This window comes from Nannospalax galili, unplaced genomic scaffold (assembly GCF_000622305.1).
Source record: "Nannospalax galili isolate Female #2095 unplaced genomic scaffold, S.galili_v1.0 scaffold1619, whole genome shotgun sequence".
Taxonomy (NCBI): domain Eukaryota; kingdom Metazoa; phylum Chordata; class Mammalia; order Rodentia; family Spalacidae; genus Nannospalax; species Nannospalax galili.
The window spans coordinates 101,581-117,727 of NW_008342739.1; the positions used below are offsets into that span (position 1 = coordinate 101,581).

Consider the following 16,147-nt stretch of genomic DNA (forward strand, 5'->3'; position numbering starts at 1 on the left):
CTGAAGCCCCCAGACCAGTTGCAGTGGTTACCCCAACCCCGAGTAGACAAGACAACTGCAGTGGTTCCTATGGCCCTGTGAGGTCTAGACTCTTCTGAGACTCTGGTTTCCATTTCTATGTCTGTTCTATAATATAGATGGGGAAGCAGCTGCACTAGTACACAAAAATCCCCAGTCTGGTTTAAAATGGAGGAGTGGAGGCACATAGTTAAGCCAGAGGTACAGGCCCACCAAGAGGAGTTGGGGGGAACCATATATGGGTTAGGTATAGTAGCCCCTATCTCTTGAACAGAGTTACATAGATGTTGGTAAGAAGGGGGGACAATTTTATGTGAGGGAGTCATGCATAGCCCTTTCCCATACACTTGGGTGAGGGTAAGTCCCCTTCTCCCTGTAGGTGGGGGGATTCTCAGGCAGTGGGGTCAGAAGTGACAGCCTAATTTCCTGGGAGAGCTAACCCATCATAAAATGGGGGGCTCGGGTCCATGCAAAACCAGCAATGGATAGTAAGGTTAGGGGGAGTATTGTTTAAAGCAATAAAGGTGGCATTTAGGAGATTTGTAAGCCCAGGGGATGGCTGCAAGGGCTCTTGGACTTGTCGGATCTCTGGGGGTGTGGATCTGGGTGTGGGCAAAGTAGCAGTTTTATCCAGTCGGACAGTTTGGCTAGGAGCTGGCCTCTCGACAGATTTAAAAATAGTTAAGGCCGGTGCTGGTCGTTCTATAGGCTGTAACACTGTCTGAGCCGGCCCCATCTCGGTCCCCAAGACTGGACCCACCTTAATACGGACTGAAAATGTATTCCTGGGTCAGCCCCTGTGGTGTATAACCTGAGGCCCCAAGTTCGCCCATCAATCCATTTTTGTAAAGTTCCTTTCCTTTCGGGATGAAGCTCAAGGAGATAGGGTTGCATCTAGAGGAGGAACAGGGTCCCTCGAATTGCCTTGATCTGGGGTTTCACCAAAGGGTTAGGCCTGGGACTGCAGTTACCTGGATCAAGTCGGTAGTGACGGGGGTAGCCCAATTAATATATCTAGGAGACACACAGCTCCATGAAGCACAGAAATAGTCCCCTGGCCCCCCAGAAGTACTCCTTCGGTCACCATTGTCGCCTGGGCAAACATAGAAGTGGTGCTCCTTCATCCTCTTTCGGCCGAGGGGAGACTGGTAATCATAATTCACAGTTCCTGATGGGGTGTATGATTCCCAAGCTCCTTCAAGCAGGTTGTAGAGGTCAAATGTAATCTTGGGGAACGAGGTGCCTGGAGGTCCCAGGTGGGAGGAGATGTTCACTATCTTTCCAGTGGATGTCCTACTAACTACCCAGGTGAGGTTTTGGAGTCCATGAGGGGAGTTAGCTAGGGCAGGCTCTATATAAAGAAATAAAAAAGCCACACGGGTTATGGTGTGGCAGAGATTTTTAGCTTGAGAGGATTGTCTTTTGCCCGTGTGACCTTCCATCTCTTGTTGATTTGGTCTGACCAATCTTCTGGTGCAGGCTTTAAATGCAAGAGATGTATCCAGGTCTGGACACCGGCCACCTTAACCGCAGTAGGGGTGGTGAGGATCACGATGTGTGGCCCCTTCCATCGAGATCTGAGTGGCTCCTTGTGGTGCCGTCTCACCCAAACAAGGTCTCCTGGCTTGAATCCGTGTGGTTGGGCCGGTGGCAGTTCGTAGATGTGCCTCAGCAAGGGGAAAACGTCTTGTGCAATCTGTAAGGCCTGTAGGGACTTAAGAAATTGGGATTCAGACAAGTCAATTAACACATCTGAAGGCAGCTTGGGAAGCAAAGGGGGTGGTCAGCCATACATGATTTCATAAGGTGTTAGGCCTTGAGTATATGGGGTATTTCTGACCCTGTATAGGGCAAAAGATAGGAGGCCTGTCCAGTCATTGCCAGTTTCTAGTGTTAATTTGGTCAAGATCTCTTTAAGGGTCCGATTCATTCTCTCTACTTGCCTGAGCTCCGGGGGTGTTATGCGTAGTGTAACTTCCAATTAGTCCCCAGTGTTTTAATTAACTCTTGAGTTACCTTAGAGATGAAAGCTGGTCCATTGTCTGACCTGATCATAGAGGGGAGTCCATACCTTGGTATTAGTTTATCGATGATCTTTTTAACTACCGTTGAGGCAGTTTCCCCCTTTGTGGGAAACACTTCGACCCATCCTGAAAATGTATCTACAAAAACTAGGAGATATTTATAGCCCTACCATGTTTTACCTCAGTGAAGTCCGCCTCCCAATGGACACCAGGTGCAGTGCCCCTCTCCCTTCTGGCTGGGGACATGACTTTTCCTCTTGGATTAGTAACCTGGCAGGAGCGAAATCTAGAAAGACAGCTCTCAGTCATTTTGGTTAGATCGAAAATGTGGTACAGAGTCAGGAGTTCCCATAACTTTCTCTTTCCTAGGTGAGTCCCTTTGTGACGTGTATATATTAAATTCTCTGCCAACTTATGCGCAGAATGAGCCTCCCACCAGAGGTATATCTCCATCCATTCTTGATCTTGGTATTTTTCAGGGAAGTTAAATCTTAATCATCCTGAGCTGAGTAGGAGGGCTCTTCTGGCAAGAGGGGTTCAGGCATAATAACCAGTAGGTTTGAGGCTGTTAGGGCTGCTTCTCTGGCTGCTAGGTCCGCTCTCCTGTTTCCCTGTGCCTCTAGTGAATCCCCTTTTTGGTGTCCCGGACAATGGATGATGGCCAGTCTCTTTGGTAACCATGTGGCCTCCAGGCGTTCCAAGATCTCTTGTTTAATTTTGATAGTCTTTCCTTCTGCTGTCAGGAGCCCCCTCTCCTTGTATATAGCCCCATGGACATGAGCCATAGCGAAAGTGTAATGGCTATCAGTGAAAATGTTAACAGTCTGGTCTGTACTTAGCTTTAAGGCCTGAGTCAGGGCAATTATTTCAGCCCTCTGGGAAGAGATTCCAACTGGTAGGGAAGAGGTCCACACTGTCCGTGATGGACTGACGACCGCCGCCCCCGCGTACCTGGTTCCTTCCTTAGTGAAGCTACTTCCATCCGTGAACAGAATTAAGTCCAGATGGGGCCATGGAACATCCATCAGGTCTTCCTGAGTTCCATGTAAGCTGCAGAGTACCTCCAGGCCATCATGCGGGACCTCAAGATCCAGTTCTGGCAGCAAAGTGGCAGGATTGAGAGCCATGCTGGAGAGGAACTGGATGTGAGGGGGATTAAGGAGCAAGGCCTGATAATGCGTCAACCAAGCATTTGTCATCCATCGGTTGAGGGGATTTTTAAGGACCCCCTTAATTGAGTGAGGGGTGGTGACTGTAAGGGGCTGTCCTAGTGTGAGCTTACCTGCATCCTTAACCAATAAGGCTACAGCTGTGATAATTCTGAGGTAGCCTGGCCATCCCGAGGCCATGGGATCAAGCTTTTTCAACAATATGGGACCAAGCTTTTTTGAGAAGTAAGCCACAGGTCTCTTCCAAGGCCTGAGCAGTTGGGTCAGGACTCCCTTCGCTATTCCCGCTCGTTCGTCAACAAAGAGCTGATAGGGTTTATGGATATCTGGCAGAGCCAAGGCCGGAACCTGCAATAAAGCCTTCTTAATTTCTTGAAAGGCCCTCTCCTGAGTCTCAGTCCATAGGAAGGATGACTCAGTCCCTCGAGTGTCTTCATACACGGGTTTTGCCAGCTCCATGAATCCGGGTATCCAGAGCCAGCAGAAGCCTACCAAACCCAAGAATTCTCGCAACTGCCTGCGGGATATCAGGCTTGGATTTCCCATAATGGCTTGTTTTCTGGCTGGTGACAGCCACCTCTGTCCATCCCTTAATATGTACCCCAAGTACATTACCTCCGTGACACAGAGCTGAGCCTTCTTGGCAGAGGCCTTATATCCCAATCGGTACAAGGTCAGGAGCAAATCTCTGGTGGCCTGAAGACAAGTGCCCTCATACTTGGTGGCAATCAACAGGTCATCTACATACTGTAGGAGGCTTGCCCCCGGGTGCGAGGCCCAATACTCCTGCAAGTCCTGGTGTAGAGCCTCATCAACAATTGTGGGGGAGTTCTTGAACCCTTGTGGCAGTCGCGTCCAAGTGAGTTGGTCCATTAAACCCCTGGTTTGGGTCTCGCCACTCAAAGGCAAAGATGGGTTGACTTTCCTTTGCCAAGGTCAGGCTAAAGAAGGTGTCCTTGAGATCTAGAACAGTATAGACCCTTCTCCCAAGAGAGAGTGAGCTCAGCAGGGTATACAGATTGGGGACTGTAGGGCGGATATCCTCTACCCTCTTGTTAACTTCTCTCAAGTTAAGAGATTGACATGGAACCAGAATACCAAACTCCCTGAGGTGGTTTATATGTTTGGTAATTCCTGCCTTGTCTTCGAGAGTTATTGGGTACTGTTTTACAGGCTGAGCATTAGTTTTTAAAGTCCCCATTATTGGTGGCTGTTGTATGGCTTTCCCTGGGGGATTAGTTCCCTCCCAAACTCCAGGGATTGCTGCCTGGAAGTCCTTGAGGATAGCGGTTGGTCTCTTTTGAGGGGGTAGGGCGTGCACTCTCCATTCTTCTTCTAGTTGTAAGCATAGGATATAGGCTGCATCCGGTACAGTCACATCAGGAGGTCCTCTCCCAGAGAAATGGATTTGAGCCTTCATTTTATTTAGCAAATCCCTACCCAATAAGGGATACAGGCACTCTGGGACCACCAAGTGGTAGTCCAAGAGTGCTGAGTGATTCCCGTGGCTCCTTGCACCCAGGTGCGTTTATTGGTCAATTTTCCCATAGGCTCTTTTAAAACTGAATATTGGGCTCCGGTGTCAACTAGGAAGTCAACGGCTCGTCCCTCCACTTGTAGGGTCACCCAGGGCTCGTGGTGGAGGTTTGCCAAGTCCGGGCCCCTTCAGTTTTCTAGGTTTGCCAACCCAAGGATCTTGGGCTTGGAGGGAGGCTGGGATACCAACCTTTGAGGATCTTTCCTAGCCCAGTGGCCCAGCTGCTTGCAATATGTGCACTGGTCTCTTTATAGGTGGGGCCGACCTTCCTGTGGGGGTCACGGGGCTCGGGTTCCATTTTTCATAAAGGGTCAGTTCCCCCATTTGGGATTCGTTGCTTTTTCAGCCAACAATATCCTAGCCAGCCCTTTTGTTTGTCTTTCTTTAGGGGTTTCTCTGTTGTTAAATACCTTATTTGCCACCGCCATCCACTCAGAAAGGTTTTTGCCCTCAAAACCTTCCAGTTTTTGAAGTTTTTGTTTTATGTCTGGAGCTGCCTGATTTACGAAAGCCATATTGATGGCCATCTGATTCTCTGGGGCCTCTGGATTTATTGGGAGTATAAGTTCTGAAAGCCTCTAACAGGTGTTCCAGGTACGCTCCAGGAGACTATCCCTTCCCTGCATCACCTGACTGACCTTAGACACGCTTAGCAGCTGCCTGGAGACCCCCCCCCATAAGAATCTGGCAGTAGACCTTTAGGCGTTCCCTACCTTCAGGGGTGTTATATTCCCACCCCTCTGTTGGGCACGTGAGAGAGAAGGCAGCTGCAATCAAATCCTCATTCTCTGTCAGTCGCCCATCATTTCCAGGGACCGGGTGTCTGCATTCCCGAAGGATGCGGTTCCGTTCCTCAGTGGTGAACGGGATATTTAATAACTGTTGGCAATCATTCCAAGTGGGTTGGTGGGTAAAAAGAATGGGTATCCAGGAGGGAAATCAGGGCCTGGGGCTTCTCCGTGAAGGAGGGAGTCTGTTGTAAGTTCCAGTTATACAGGTTACCAGTAGAAAAGGGAAAGTAGACAACTGGGGCAATTCCATCCTCCCTTGGGGGCCCAATCTCCCTCAGGGGAAGAGCTTGCACAATTCTCCCCCTTCGAGCGAGTGTGCATTGGGCTGGGCTTGACCACAGGAGGGGCTGGCTCAGCCATGGGGGCTGGGGATGGAGACTGGGAAGGACTGGAAGGAAGATGCTCATGACCTGCGCTCCCTAGGTCTATCCTGAGCACTCACTGGGGCCCCTAAGGTGGCGGGAGTAAATCTCTGGCGCTGAGGGAAGGACCTCGGGACCCGATGGGTTTTTGGTCTGAACTTTTTTCAGGGGAAGCAAAGCGGCTGGCCCCTTAGGCCCCGATGGCGGGGGCAGCAGTAAGGGGCGCAGCCAGTCACGGGGGGTGGGGGGCAACAACCAGATACTGCCAACCTAGGATATATGGGATCTGGTCAGAGTGCCCCGGTTCCCCGAAGATAACTTCTTGAACCCTGTAGATGAGGGACAAGTTAAAAGACCCTTCAGGCGGCCATTTAACTTCAAAGGAGGGCCATTCAATGGTGCAGAGGGTCTGGAGGCGGGTTGGCTTGACATGGAGTACAGACATGTTTGAAGCCGCTTGTTTGTAGTCCTGAAAATGACTGAGAGCTAGATAAAGGAGAGCTGAAGATGATGAGACTTTCTGGCCCATCGTGGGATAAGCTTCAAGAAAAAAGAATATAGGGATGAGAATGAGAAGAAGTAGGATGGAAAGTCGATAGACAAGGCAGAGCTCCGAGCAGAGGGTGAGGACAGTATGAGACAGCAGCTCCCTAGAGGGAGAAATGAAAATCTCGTAGCATGTGGGGTCAGCTGAGAAGACTGCCCCTGTTCCTTTCCCAAGAAGATTTGGGCAGCCCGGATTCCATGTCAGATGGGAGCACAACTCCTCGACAGAAAAGGAGTCAGGGTGTGTCCCCCCTTCTCCTCCAGCTCTGTGATCAATAGCGCATCTGCCTGATCTCTGTTGAGCCCCAGGATGTCCAGACTACCGAAAAGCAAGACAGAGAGACAGAGACAAAGACAGGCAGAACTTACCAAGGCCAGCTCTGGTGGCACTTCCGTGGGTCTGGGGTCTCTGTTCTTGAATCCCGGATGAGCCCCCATAATGTTAGGGTTCAAGAATCGAGAATAATTCTCACAGACACCCAAAAGGATTATACAAAAAGTTTATTTAAGAATTTAAAGTAAAAAAAGGACAACAACCAAATGACAGCTAGCTGGGCACAGACTTCACAAGCCGAAGATGGAGTCTGGCCCCAAACAATAGCAAGCAGGAACTTTTATTGGGGCACTCCACAAAAACCTGCGCTCGCCAAGCATTTTTTAAAATAACTGGATATCCCCATATCCTGTGTACAGGGAAAGTCTTGATTGGTAGGGGCTGTCTTCAGGGCATTGGAATGTGCTGACTAATAGAGTCAGAAGTTTTTGTTCCTACCTTATAAGGCTTTTACATGTACAATATGCCTGAGCTTGTCTGGGCTTGTCTAAAGAAGCTAGCCAAAATGGAGTCAGAGCATTCTGGCTCTTGGCAACATACATGCAGACAATATACTCATGCACTAAAAATAAAAAAAAATTTAAAAAAGGTTTGTATGTTACTTCCTGGAACATGTTCGTAGTAATGTGAGTCAAGTACTCTGCAACAATTTTTTTTCTTATTCTTGCTGTCTCCATGCATATACACATGCATGAAAAGTGAAATTTTTTTCTAGTAGATTTCAACCTTTACTATTGAACTATTGTCTCACTTTTGCAGTGAACCAAAGTAACTAATATCTTTAGAAGTGTTAATCTCTAAATTTGTAGTAGCACAAAATGTATTAACTCTTTAGTCTGAGGTAGACAATATATATCTTTATCATCTGTCTATATTATTAAGGCTCTCTAGGGAAACAGTCGTGAGTGTGCTCGTCCATGCGGGGAGAATGTGTGTTTTTTATGTGTACAGAAAGAGACTAAGGGGTGTTGACTTACCTGCTTATGGAATCTGCAAAGACTCATCTGTTCAAGCCTGGGGGACCTAAGAAAGCTGTCTGTGTAGCTTAGAAGTCTATGTTAAAACGGTTATTTGGTGTAGATTACAGTCCCAGGCTGACTAGGAATAAAGTGAGGGGTAGGAGGTCAGTGTTGAGCACAACAGGCAAAGAATGAATTCAGCCCTCGTCCACTTTGTTCAGACCCTCAGCAGTGCCCACCATACTGAAGACAGCCATCTGCCTTCCTCAGTCCCGTAACTCAGATGCTGATCTTGTGCATCACACATGCACAGTAAGCATGAACTCTGTCACTGAGCTGCATCCACAGTCCCATTTTCCTTCATTTTTAATTCAGTCATTTTTGAGCCTTTTATAATTTTATAATCTAAAAATATGTAAAACTTGTAAGAAAAATAAAAAGAACTGCGTGTATCCTTTCCCAGGTTTTAGCCACTTTAATGTTTACTGTGTTCCTGTGTACAGTGTTTCCTCTTCCTGTTGGAAGTAGGTCGACACTGCTTGTTCTTTATGCCACAGTGCTTCTGTGTCCCTCCTAAGAACAAACTGTCTGTTTAAGTAACTGAAGTGTAAATGGCATTCTGGAAACAGCATGGTGAGGCTGGCTACCTTCATCTACTCTATATTCAGTTTTTGTTAATTGTGTCATTTAACGTCCTTTAGAACAATTTTTTTCCCCGGCTCAGGTATGATGCAGAATACTTCATGTACTTTGAGTAACTAAAATGTAAGTTGTCATGTGTACTATGCAATGCCAAACCAGAAGAAAAACCTGCTTTAGTATGTGTAGGATATTCAAAAATGACATCTAAAATATTATATATAGAACATTCACATAAGAGTTGTAAAGAGAAATAATGTGGTTTGCATTGAATGCTTAGGTTGAGCTAGTCATGATAATGGTTTTAATCAGTTCATTCTGTCAGCAAAAATAATTTTAAATGCTAAATTAAAAAAGTTTCAGTTTCCCTTTAAGTATCCCTTCGCTATTATTAGCAGGATAAGAAGCTTCAGGGAGTATCCAATGAGCAAGGCCTGAGGTTTATTTTTTCAAAGGGTCGCTGTTGGGTAGAATGAGAGGGCATTTGGTTTACTTTCTTATATTGTTCATCTAGTACCATGTAATAGATCACACTTAAAACTTGGTGGTTTAAAACAAAAATTTTCACAGTATCTATGGATTAGAAATTAGAGACCCAGCTCAGGGTTTCCCATGAAGTTGCTCTCAGCCGTTCATCAGGCCGGACTGGAATTAGATGATCTGCTTTTCCTGTGTGGCAAGAGTAGAAGCCTCCGTTCGTTTCTGAGCAACTCTGTACATGAAGCATCTTGAACGTCTTTGTGACCAGCCCCATGACAAGAAGGAGGACCTCACAGTGTTTTTATTGACAGAAGTGAACATGGGCATTTCTGTCATAGCCATTTTGGTGGAACCCTGTTAGCAGACACTAACCACATTCACAGCTCAGGGCATCATGCCTTGCCTGCTGCCGGGAGTAGCAAACTGTCGTAGAGTAATCACGTGCAGGTAGACCGTAGAAGAGACTCGGAACATCTCTTCACTGTGGCCCCTTGCAGCTTCATTAATTGTTGGTGATTTCCCTAGGAACAAAATAGTTGACATTGTTTCTAAAAGAAAGACTCTTGCTAATAACAGACATGTTACACAGTCTAACTTTTAAAAAATGTGTGGGTAGCCTTTTTTCTTTTAATTGCTTAAGTTTTGTTCTATAGACTTGTTTGAAATAAAGTGACCCCAGCTGGGCCTGGTGGTGCAGGCCTGCAATAGAGACTGAGTCAGTTTGTAGGTTTGTAAGCTGAAAACCAGCCTGGATTACTTAGTCCCTGTGTCAAAGTTAAGTGAAAAAAGTCTGGAAATATAGCCCAGTGGTAGATTATCTACCATGGATGATGCTAGATTCGATCCTCAATACTGAGAGGGAGGTCCTAAATCAGGACTTAAAAACAAAATGATTATTTCAGTGTCAAGGAATTGAAAAGTCTAATGTTAAAAGCATGAACCAGGGCTGGGTGTGATGGCACATGCCTTTAATTCCAGCACTCAGGAGCCAGAGGCAGGAGGATCTCTGAGTTTCAGGCCAGGCTATATAGTAGGATCCTTTCTAAAAGAAAGTATGAACTATAGAATATCTTTAGAACATCAAAATCTTGGATAGTTAGGATACAAAAATAGTGTAAGAAACTCCTGCGTGCCCTGTATCTGGATTCAGTAAATGTTTTCTACCATTTCCCTTATTTGACTTGTCCTAGCCCTATCAGCTAAAACCCTAAGGGTAAACCTATAGTTTGATAAAGTTAGGTATACTGACTCTCTGCAGTGAAATTACAGAGCAGAAGAATCACAGAACTTTTCACCAAACACAAAATAAATGACTGGGAAAGTACCGATCTGTTCTTGGATTCCCTTGCTATATGTAAAGTTTCGGGCATTAATACACTTTGAGACACTATAAAGTGCTTATTTGATATTGGAATACATTAGATAAACTTAAGCTAGCAATGAACAGGAACCAGAAGAAACCAGGGGAAAAAAGGGTAAAAGAAATAGAGAAGACTGAGCAAAAATCAGAATAAAAGAAGAAGCTGGGAGAGGAGAGGAAACGGGAGGAGCCCCAGGTCAGGAGGGAGGAAAGAGGCTTGTAAAGGCCAGACATCATTTTATATAATGATGATTTTCAGGCTTAGGGAGGTGGTGGACCAGGGCCCAAGATGACTGAGGCAGTGATGTACTTGTAGACCTCATGAATGACCTTGAAGGCTCAAGCAGTTGGCATCGGGTGTGTCTGTAACAGGATCCTGGTACAAGGCTGGATGATGGATCACTGGGTAGATCTCCAGAACACAAACCATCGGGGGTTGCCTTTGGGGGAACCAGTCTTCAAATGTTACATCATCACTAAATGTGATAAAGGTATGTCAGCAGTAAGTTGGAGGGCTGGCAGGTCCAGTCCCAGTCTTTGGAGTCGATGCAGAAGCTGTGGGTAAGGACCAGTACCTATATGTACATTCTCTTCCCTTGGAGCTGACTCCCCAAGTGGCACTGTCACAGCGCACTGCCACTTCTTGTGAACCTGCTTTCCATCAGCCTCAAGCTATTCATGTCTCCTGTGAATGTAAGGTGAGCTCTTCTGTGATCTTAGCCTCACTCACTGAACAGCTAGCTCTTCCTGGGCTTAGTGGTCACCACAGTGCAGCCTCTTCTCCCTCCTGGACCACCCTTGCGATGGAACTCAAAGGAACGTCTTATGTGTTCACTGTAGACAGATGTGTGGACTTCAGCTGTCAGAGCCATCATCCTGTAGTTCCAGGAGCAGCAGTGTCTTCTCCAGCCTTCTAAGAGCTACTTGCTGGGGTGCTGACCTTTAGAGGCTCCTCATGGGCTTCAGGGGCTATTGGGTACTTTGTTGACTCTTCTTCATAACTGGATAGGTCATTTATTCATCTGTGTCTGAGCCCTCCTCCTCCTCCATGTCTGACTGATCTCCTTGGTATTCATCATCTCCAGGTTCCTCTATGAATCCTCCATAAGTCGTCTGGTAGAACTCACCCTCCTCTGCCTCACGGGCCTTCCTGGGGGCCCATCTCCTAGCTAAACTCCTACCTTCTATGGAGACTGCATTGCTACCATGGCTCTCACCCAGCTTCAGCTCTTTTTTTTTTTTTTTTAAATAAGTAACATGGTTATTTGTACCTATACTAATTTAGTCAGACCTTTGTGGCACTATTCAGCAACAGAAATTCCTTGAGTTATTACAGTGAGTAGGAAAAGGTCAAGAATATGCAACTGGGGCTAGAGCGATGATGACTCAGCGGTTAAGAGCACAGGCTATTCTTCCAGAGGACCTGGGTTTGCTTCCCAGCACCCACATGGCAGCAACAACCATCTATAACTCCAGTTCTAGGGGATCTGACACCCTCTTCTGGCTTCTGCAGGCTTTGCACACATGAGTGCTCTTACTTAACATGCAGACAAAACACTCATAAACATTAAAATAATTAGCCAGGTGTGGTGGCACATGCTTTTAATCCCAGCACTCGGGAGGCAGAGGCAGGTGGATCTCTTGAGTTCAAGGCCAGCCTGGCCTACATAAGGAGTTCCAGGCTGCCATGTAGATGCTGGAGCTATAGGGAGACCCTGTCTCAAAAAGATCCCCCCCCCAATTAAAAATTTATAATTAAAAGGAAAAGAATATGTAACTACAGGGAAATTAGGATTTCTCTATAAAGAAAATAGATTCTTGCATTATGTGTTATACAACTTGCATAGGTAACCATTCACATTCAGCAAATAAGACTCTATCTCAAAAGGTAAGGTGACCAGGCTTGGTGACACGCGCCTTTAATCCCAGCACTCAGGAGGCAGAGGCAGACAGACTTCTGTGAGAGTTCAACCAGCCTGGCCTACATAAGGAGTTCCAGGCTGCCATGTAGATGCTGGAGCTATAGGGAGACCCTGTCTCAAAAAGATCCCCCCCCCAATTAAAAATTTATAATTAAAAGGAAAAGAATATGTAACTACAGGGAAATTAGGATTTCTCTATAAAGAAAATAGATTCTTGCATTATGTGTTATACAACTTGCATAGGTAACCATTCACATTCAGCAAATAATGATTTGCACAGTGCATTTATGTTGTTGGATACTAATTGAAAACATTTATAAATTAAAAGTCTTCTATTTACTTTAAGTGAAATATATTTATGAAATTTTATGCAACAAGTTCTTGTGTATGCGTGGGTTTATGATATGCTGAATTAACCAGAGATGGAAGTATTTTCTAAAAAAAAAAAAAAATAGGTATTTTATCTTACTTGCTGTGTTAATCAGTTTTAAGATGGAACCCTGCACCAACACCTACCATACATGCACACACTTCTTTAACATGTTTAAAATCGTGTATATGTTATTTCCCTCAATAAATTTGACCAGTCAGGACATACTGTAGTCATTGGATGAGTGAATGTAAATATCAAAAGTCCCTATACAGTAATGTCAGTGCCCCTTTCTAGTAAAGGGAGAAGAGGAAGAGTAATCCAGAGACTATGAAAGAGTACAGGAACTTTTCTTTTTAAAATTTATTTATTTTTACGAGTGTTGTGCCTGCATGTATGTAAGTGAACCGGTGTTGTGTAGTACCCATGGAGTAGAAGACAGAAGAGGGTGTCAGATTCCCCTAGAACTGGAGTTTCAAATGGTTGTTAGCCACCATGTGGGTGCTGGGAACTGAACCTGGGTCCTCTGCAAGAGCAGCCAGTGCTCTTAACCCCTGAGCCATCTCTCCAGCCCCAAAGGTATACTTCTTAAATTAAACCTACATTAGTAGTTGTGGAGAAGGGCTGAGAACTGTAGGCTAGACCTATTTAATTTCAAAGCCTATTTGAAATTGGTCTCTTTGTTTTATGTATTCTTCCAAGAATTAGCAATCTTTGTGGCATAGAAGAAAATATTTTAAAGGAGAAATCAATAGACAATATTGAAGTCTTAGAGTAATTCAAGAATTGAACTTTTACAATAAAAGATTTGACTTTTACTAAAAACATTGTGTAAGAAAATTCATGTTTAAATCATATCATTGGTATGAATAGAAACTCTTAAGTCTAAGAAAGCATTGTATCAATTTCATTTTTCCGTATTCATAAGGTAATGTGTGCCCTACACATTACAGGATCTTGAGTTGAATGAAATTTATTGGTGATCTTCATTTGTGGCTTTTGTCCTTCTTGGTATTTAATACCGCAGTCTATTTTTGTGTACTTTCACTATTTTCACATAAAGAGGCACAGTTACCATCTGTCACTCAGTTGTGGTTAGTCTGTTCCTACTTAACTAGCTTTGTGAACTTGTACAGATGTTTAGCCTTTCTTTTTCTTTTTAGAAATAAATTAATTGCTATGTAGTTCAGACTAACCTGTATCCTAGACTGACCTCAAGCTCTCCCTCCTGCCTCAGCTTCCCAAAAGCTGGGATTAAAGGCATACATCACCACACTGAGCAGGGTCACATCACCACACGAACAGTGTCACATCACCGCACTGAGCAGTGTCACATCCCCACACTAACAGTGTCACATCCCCACACTAACAGTGTCACATCCCCACACTAACAGTGTCACATCCCCACACTAACAGTGTCACATCCCCACACTAACAGTGTCACATCCCCACACTAACAGTGTCACATCCCCACACTAACAGTGTCACATCCCCACACTAACAGTGTCACATCCCCACACTAACAGTGTCACATCCCCACACTAACAGTGTCACATCCCCACACTAACAGTGTCACATCCCCACACTAACAGTGTCACATCCCCACACTAACAGTGTCACATCCCCACACTAACAGTGTCACATCCCCACACTAACAGTGTCACATCCCCACACTAACAGTGTCACATCCCCACACTAACAGTGTCACATCCCCACACTAACAGTGTCACATCCCCACACTAACAGTGTCACATCCCCACACTAACAGTGTCACATCCCCACACTAACAGTGTCACATCCCCACACTAACAGTGTCACATCCCCACACTAACAGTGTCACATCCCCACACTAACAGTGTCACATCCCCACACTAACAGTGTCACATCCCCACACTAACAGTGTCACATCCCCACACTAACAGTGTCACATCCCCACACTAACAGTGTCACATCCCCACACTAACAGTGTCACATCCCCACACTAACAGTGTCACATCCCCACACTAACAGTGTCACATCCCCACACTAACAGTGTCACATCCCCACACTAACAGTGTCACATCCCCACACTAACAGTGTCACATCCCCACACTAACAGTGTCACATCCCCACACTAACAGTGTCACATCCCCACACTAACAGTGTCACATCCCCACACTAACAGTGTCACATCCCCACACTAACAGTGTCACATCCCCACACTAACAGTGTCACATCACCACACCGACAGTGTCACATCACCACACCGACAGTGTCACATCACACTGACAGTGTCACATCACCACACTGAGCAGTGTCACATCACCACACCGACAGTGTCACATCACCACACTGACAGTGTCACATCACCACACTCAGCAGTGTTTAGCCTTCTCGGGCATTGGCTTTGCAACTGTTATCAAGATTCATTTACCTACTAGAATTACTGTATTTATTCTTTCCACTAAATTTGCAAGAGCTTGAATATTACCTTGCTGATCTTGAATTTCATATCAATTCAGGTAAGCTGTTTGTATAGGTATCCTTAGTAAAGTGATACATTAATATATTTTCTTCTTTTGATGCTTTAGAAGCACACTTGTATTACCATAGTGATGTTACTTGGTTTTAGTTGCTTGATAGATAGGTAGGAAGTTAGGAAGCAAGTGGGTTAATGAGTCTTAGTAACTGAAGTGGTTTGAACTCTACTGTGCTCCAAAATGAAATGAGACATTTGGGGGCAGGAGCCAGAGACACGCACTGATAAAGGATTAGTGAAAGGTAAGTAACATGCTTCTGGTGGTGGGATTTTTGTTTTTCCTTCCTAAACAGTGAACAGATTTTGATAAAATCTTGAACAGAAATTAAAAAGTTTTCATTTACATAGAAGTTGTGGTTCTAGAATACTCAGTTTGTCCTAACCTCGCAAGAAGACAGAAACACTTGATTATATTTAACATGCTCTTAGTTTGTAGGTTTAATGTAATTATAAGGGAATATTTTGGGGTTTTATTTTTATTGATCTTTTTTTCTTTTCTCTTTAACCAATACTTTAGTGTTCATCCAGAAATACAGAAGTCCAGACAGTTCTTTGCTGTATAGACTTTTTGGTACACTGTAGGACACCTGTAGCCCCTTTCTGCTGAGTATCAGCAGTCAACTAAGTGTTTTAATAACTACACATCCGTACACTTTTAAAGAGATGCTCAGGTTTACCAGCCTGCTAGAACTGCTTGGTGGTAATGGTGAGGGAATGAATGCCTCACTGGAGTATGAGGTGATTCCGAGCCTCCTGGAGTCCTGTGCGGAATTTAATTTAATCAAAATGGTTAATTTGAGACTTTTGAAATTAAGATAGTTATATTGATAGGTTCTTATTTTTCCTAGTAAAATGAATGAAAATAAACCTGATGACTCACAGAAGAACCTTGGTAAGTAACTACATTTAAAATATTTTTCTTATAATAAAATCAATCCAGAATGCTTACCAACCAATAAGACTGTATTTTTTGATGAATGCTTTGTTCATATGTATGATCATGTACTAAATTATCATTGTGTTCATTTCCACAAACTAAATTTGCTATCAAGGTAATTTGTCAGCTTCTATTTTATATAATTTATCAGATATGGCTTGAATCTGAATAAAAGCATTAT

At 44.6% G+C, this 16,147-nt stretch overlaps 1 protein-coding gene and 1 pseudogene across 1 annotated transcript in view; one reads left to right on the forward strand and one right to left on the reverse strand.

Moving 5' to 3' along the window:
• G2e3 (G2/M-phase specific E3 ubiquitin protein ligase) overlaps positions 1 to 16,147 on the forward strand; it is a 65,039-nt gene that overhangs the window by 14,876 nt on the left and 34,016 nt on the right. The window contains exon 2 of the mRNA XM_029566289.1: positions 15,878 to 15,921. Within this exon, the coding sequence (XP_029422149.1) occupies positions 15,882 to 15,921 (40 nt within the window). The 5' untranslated portion in view covers positions 15,878 to 15,881. The remainder of the gene's footprint in view (positions 1 to 15,877; positions 15,922 to 16,147) is intronic.
• On the reverse strand, positions 10,481 to 12,683 carry LOC115071351 (annotated as a pseudogene).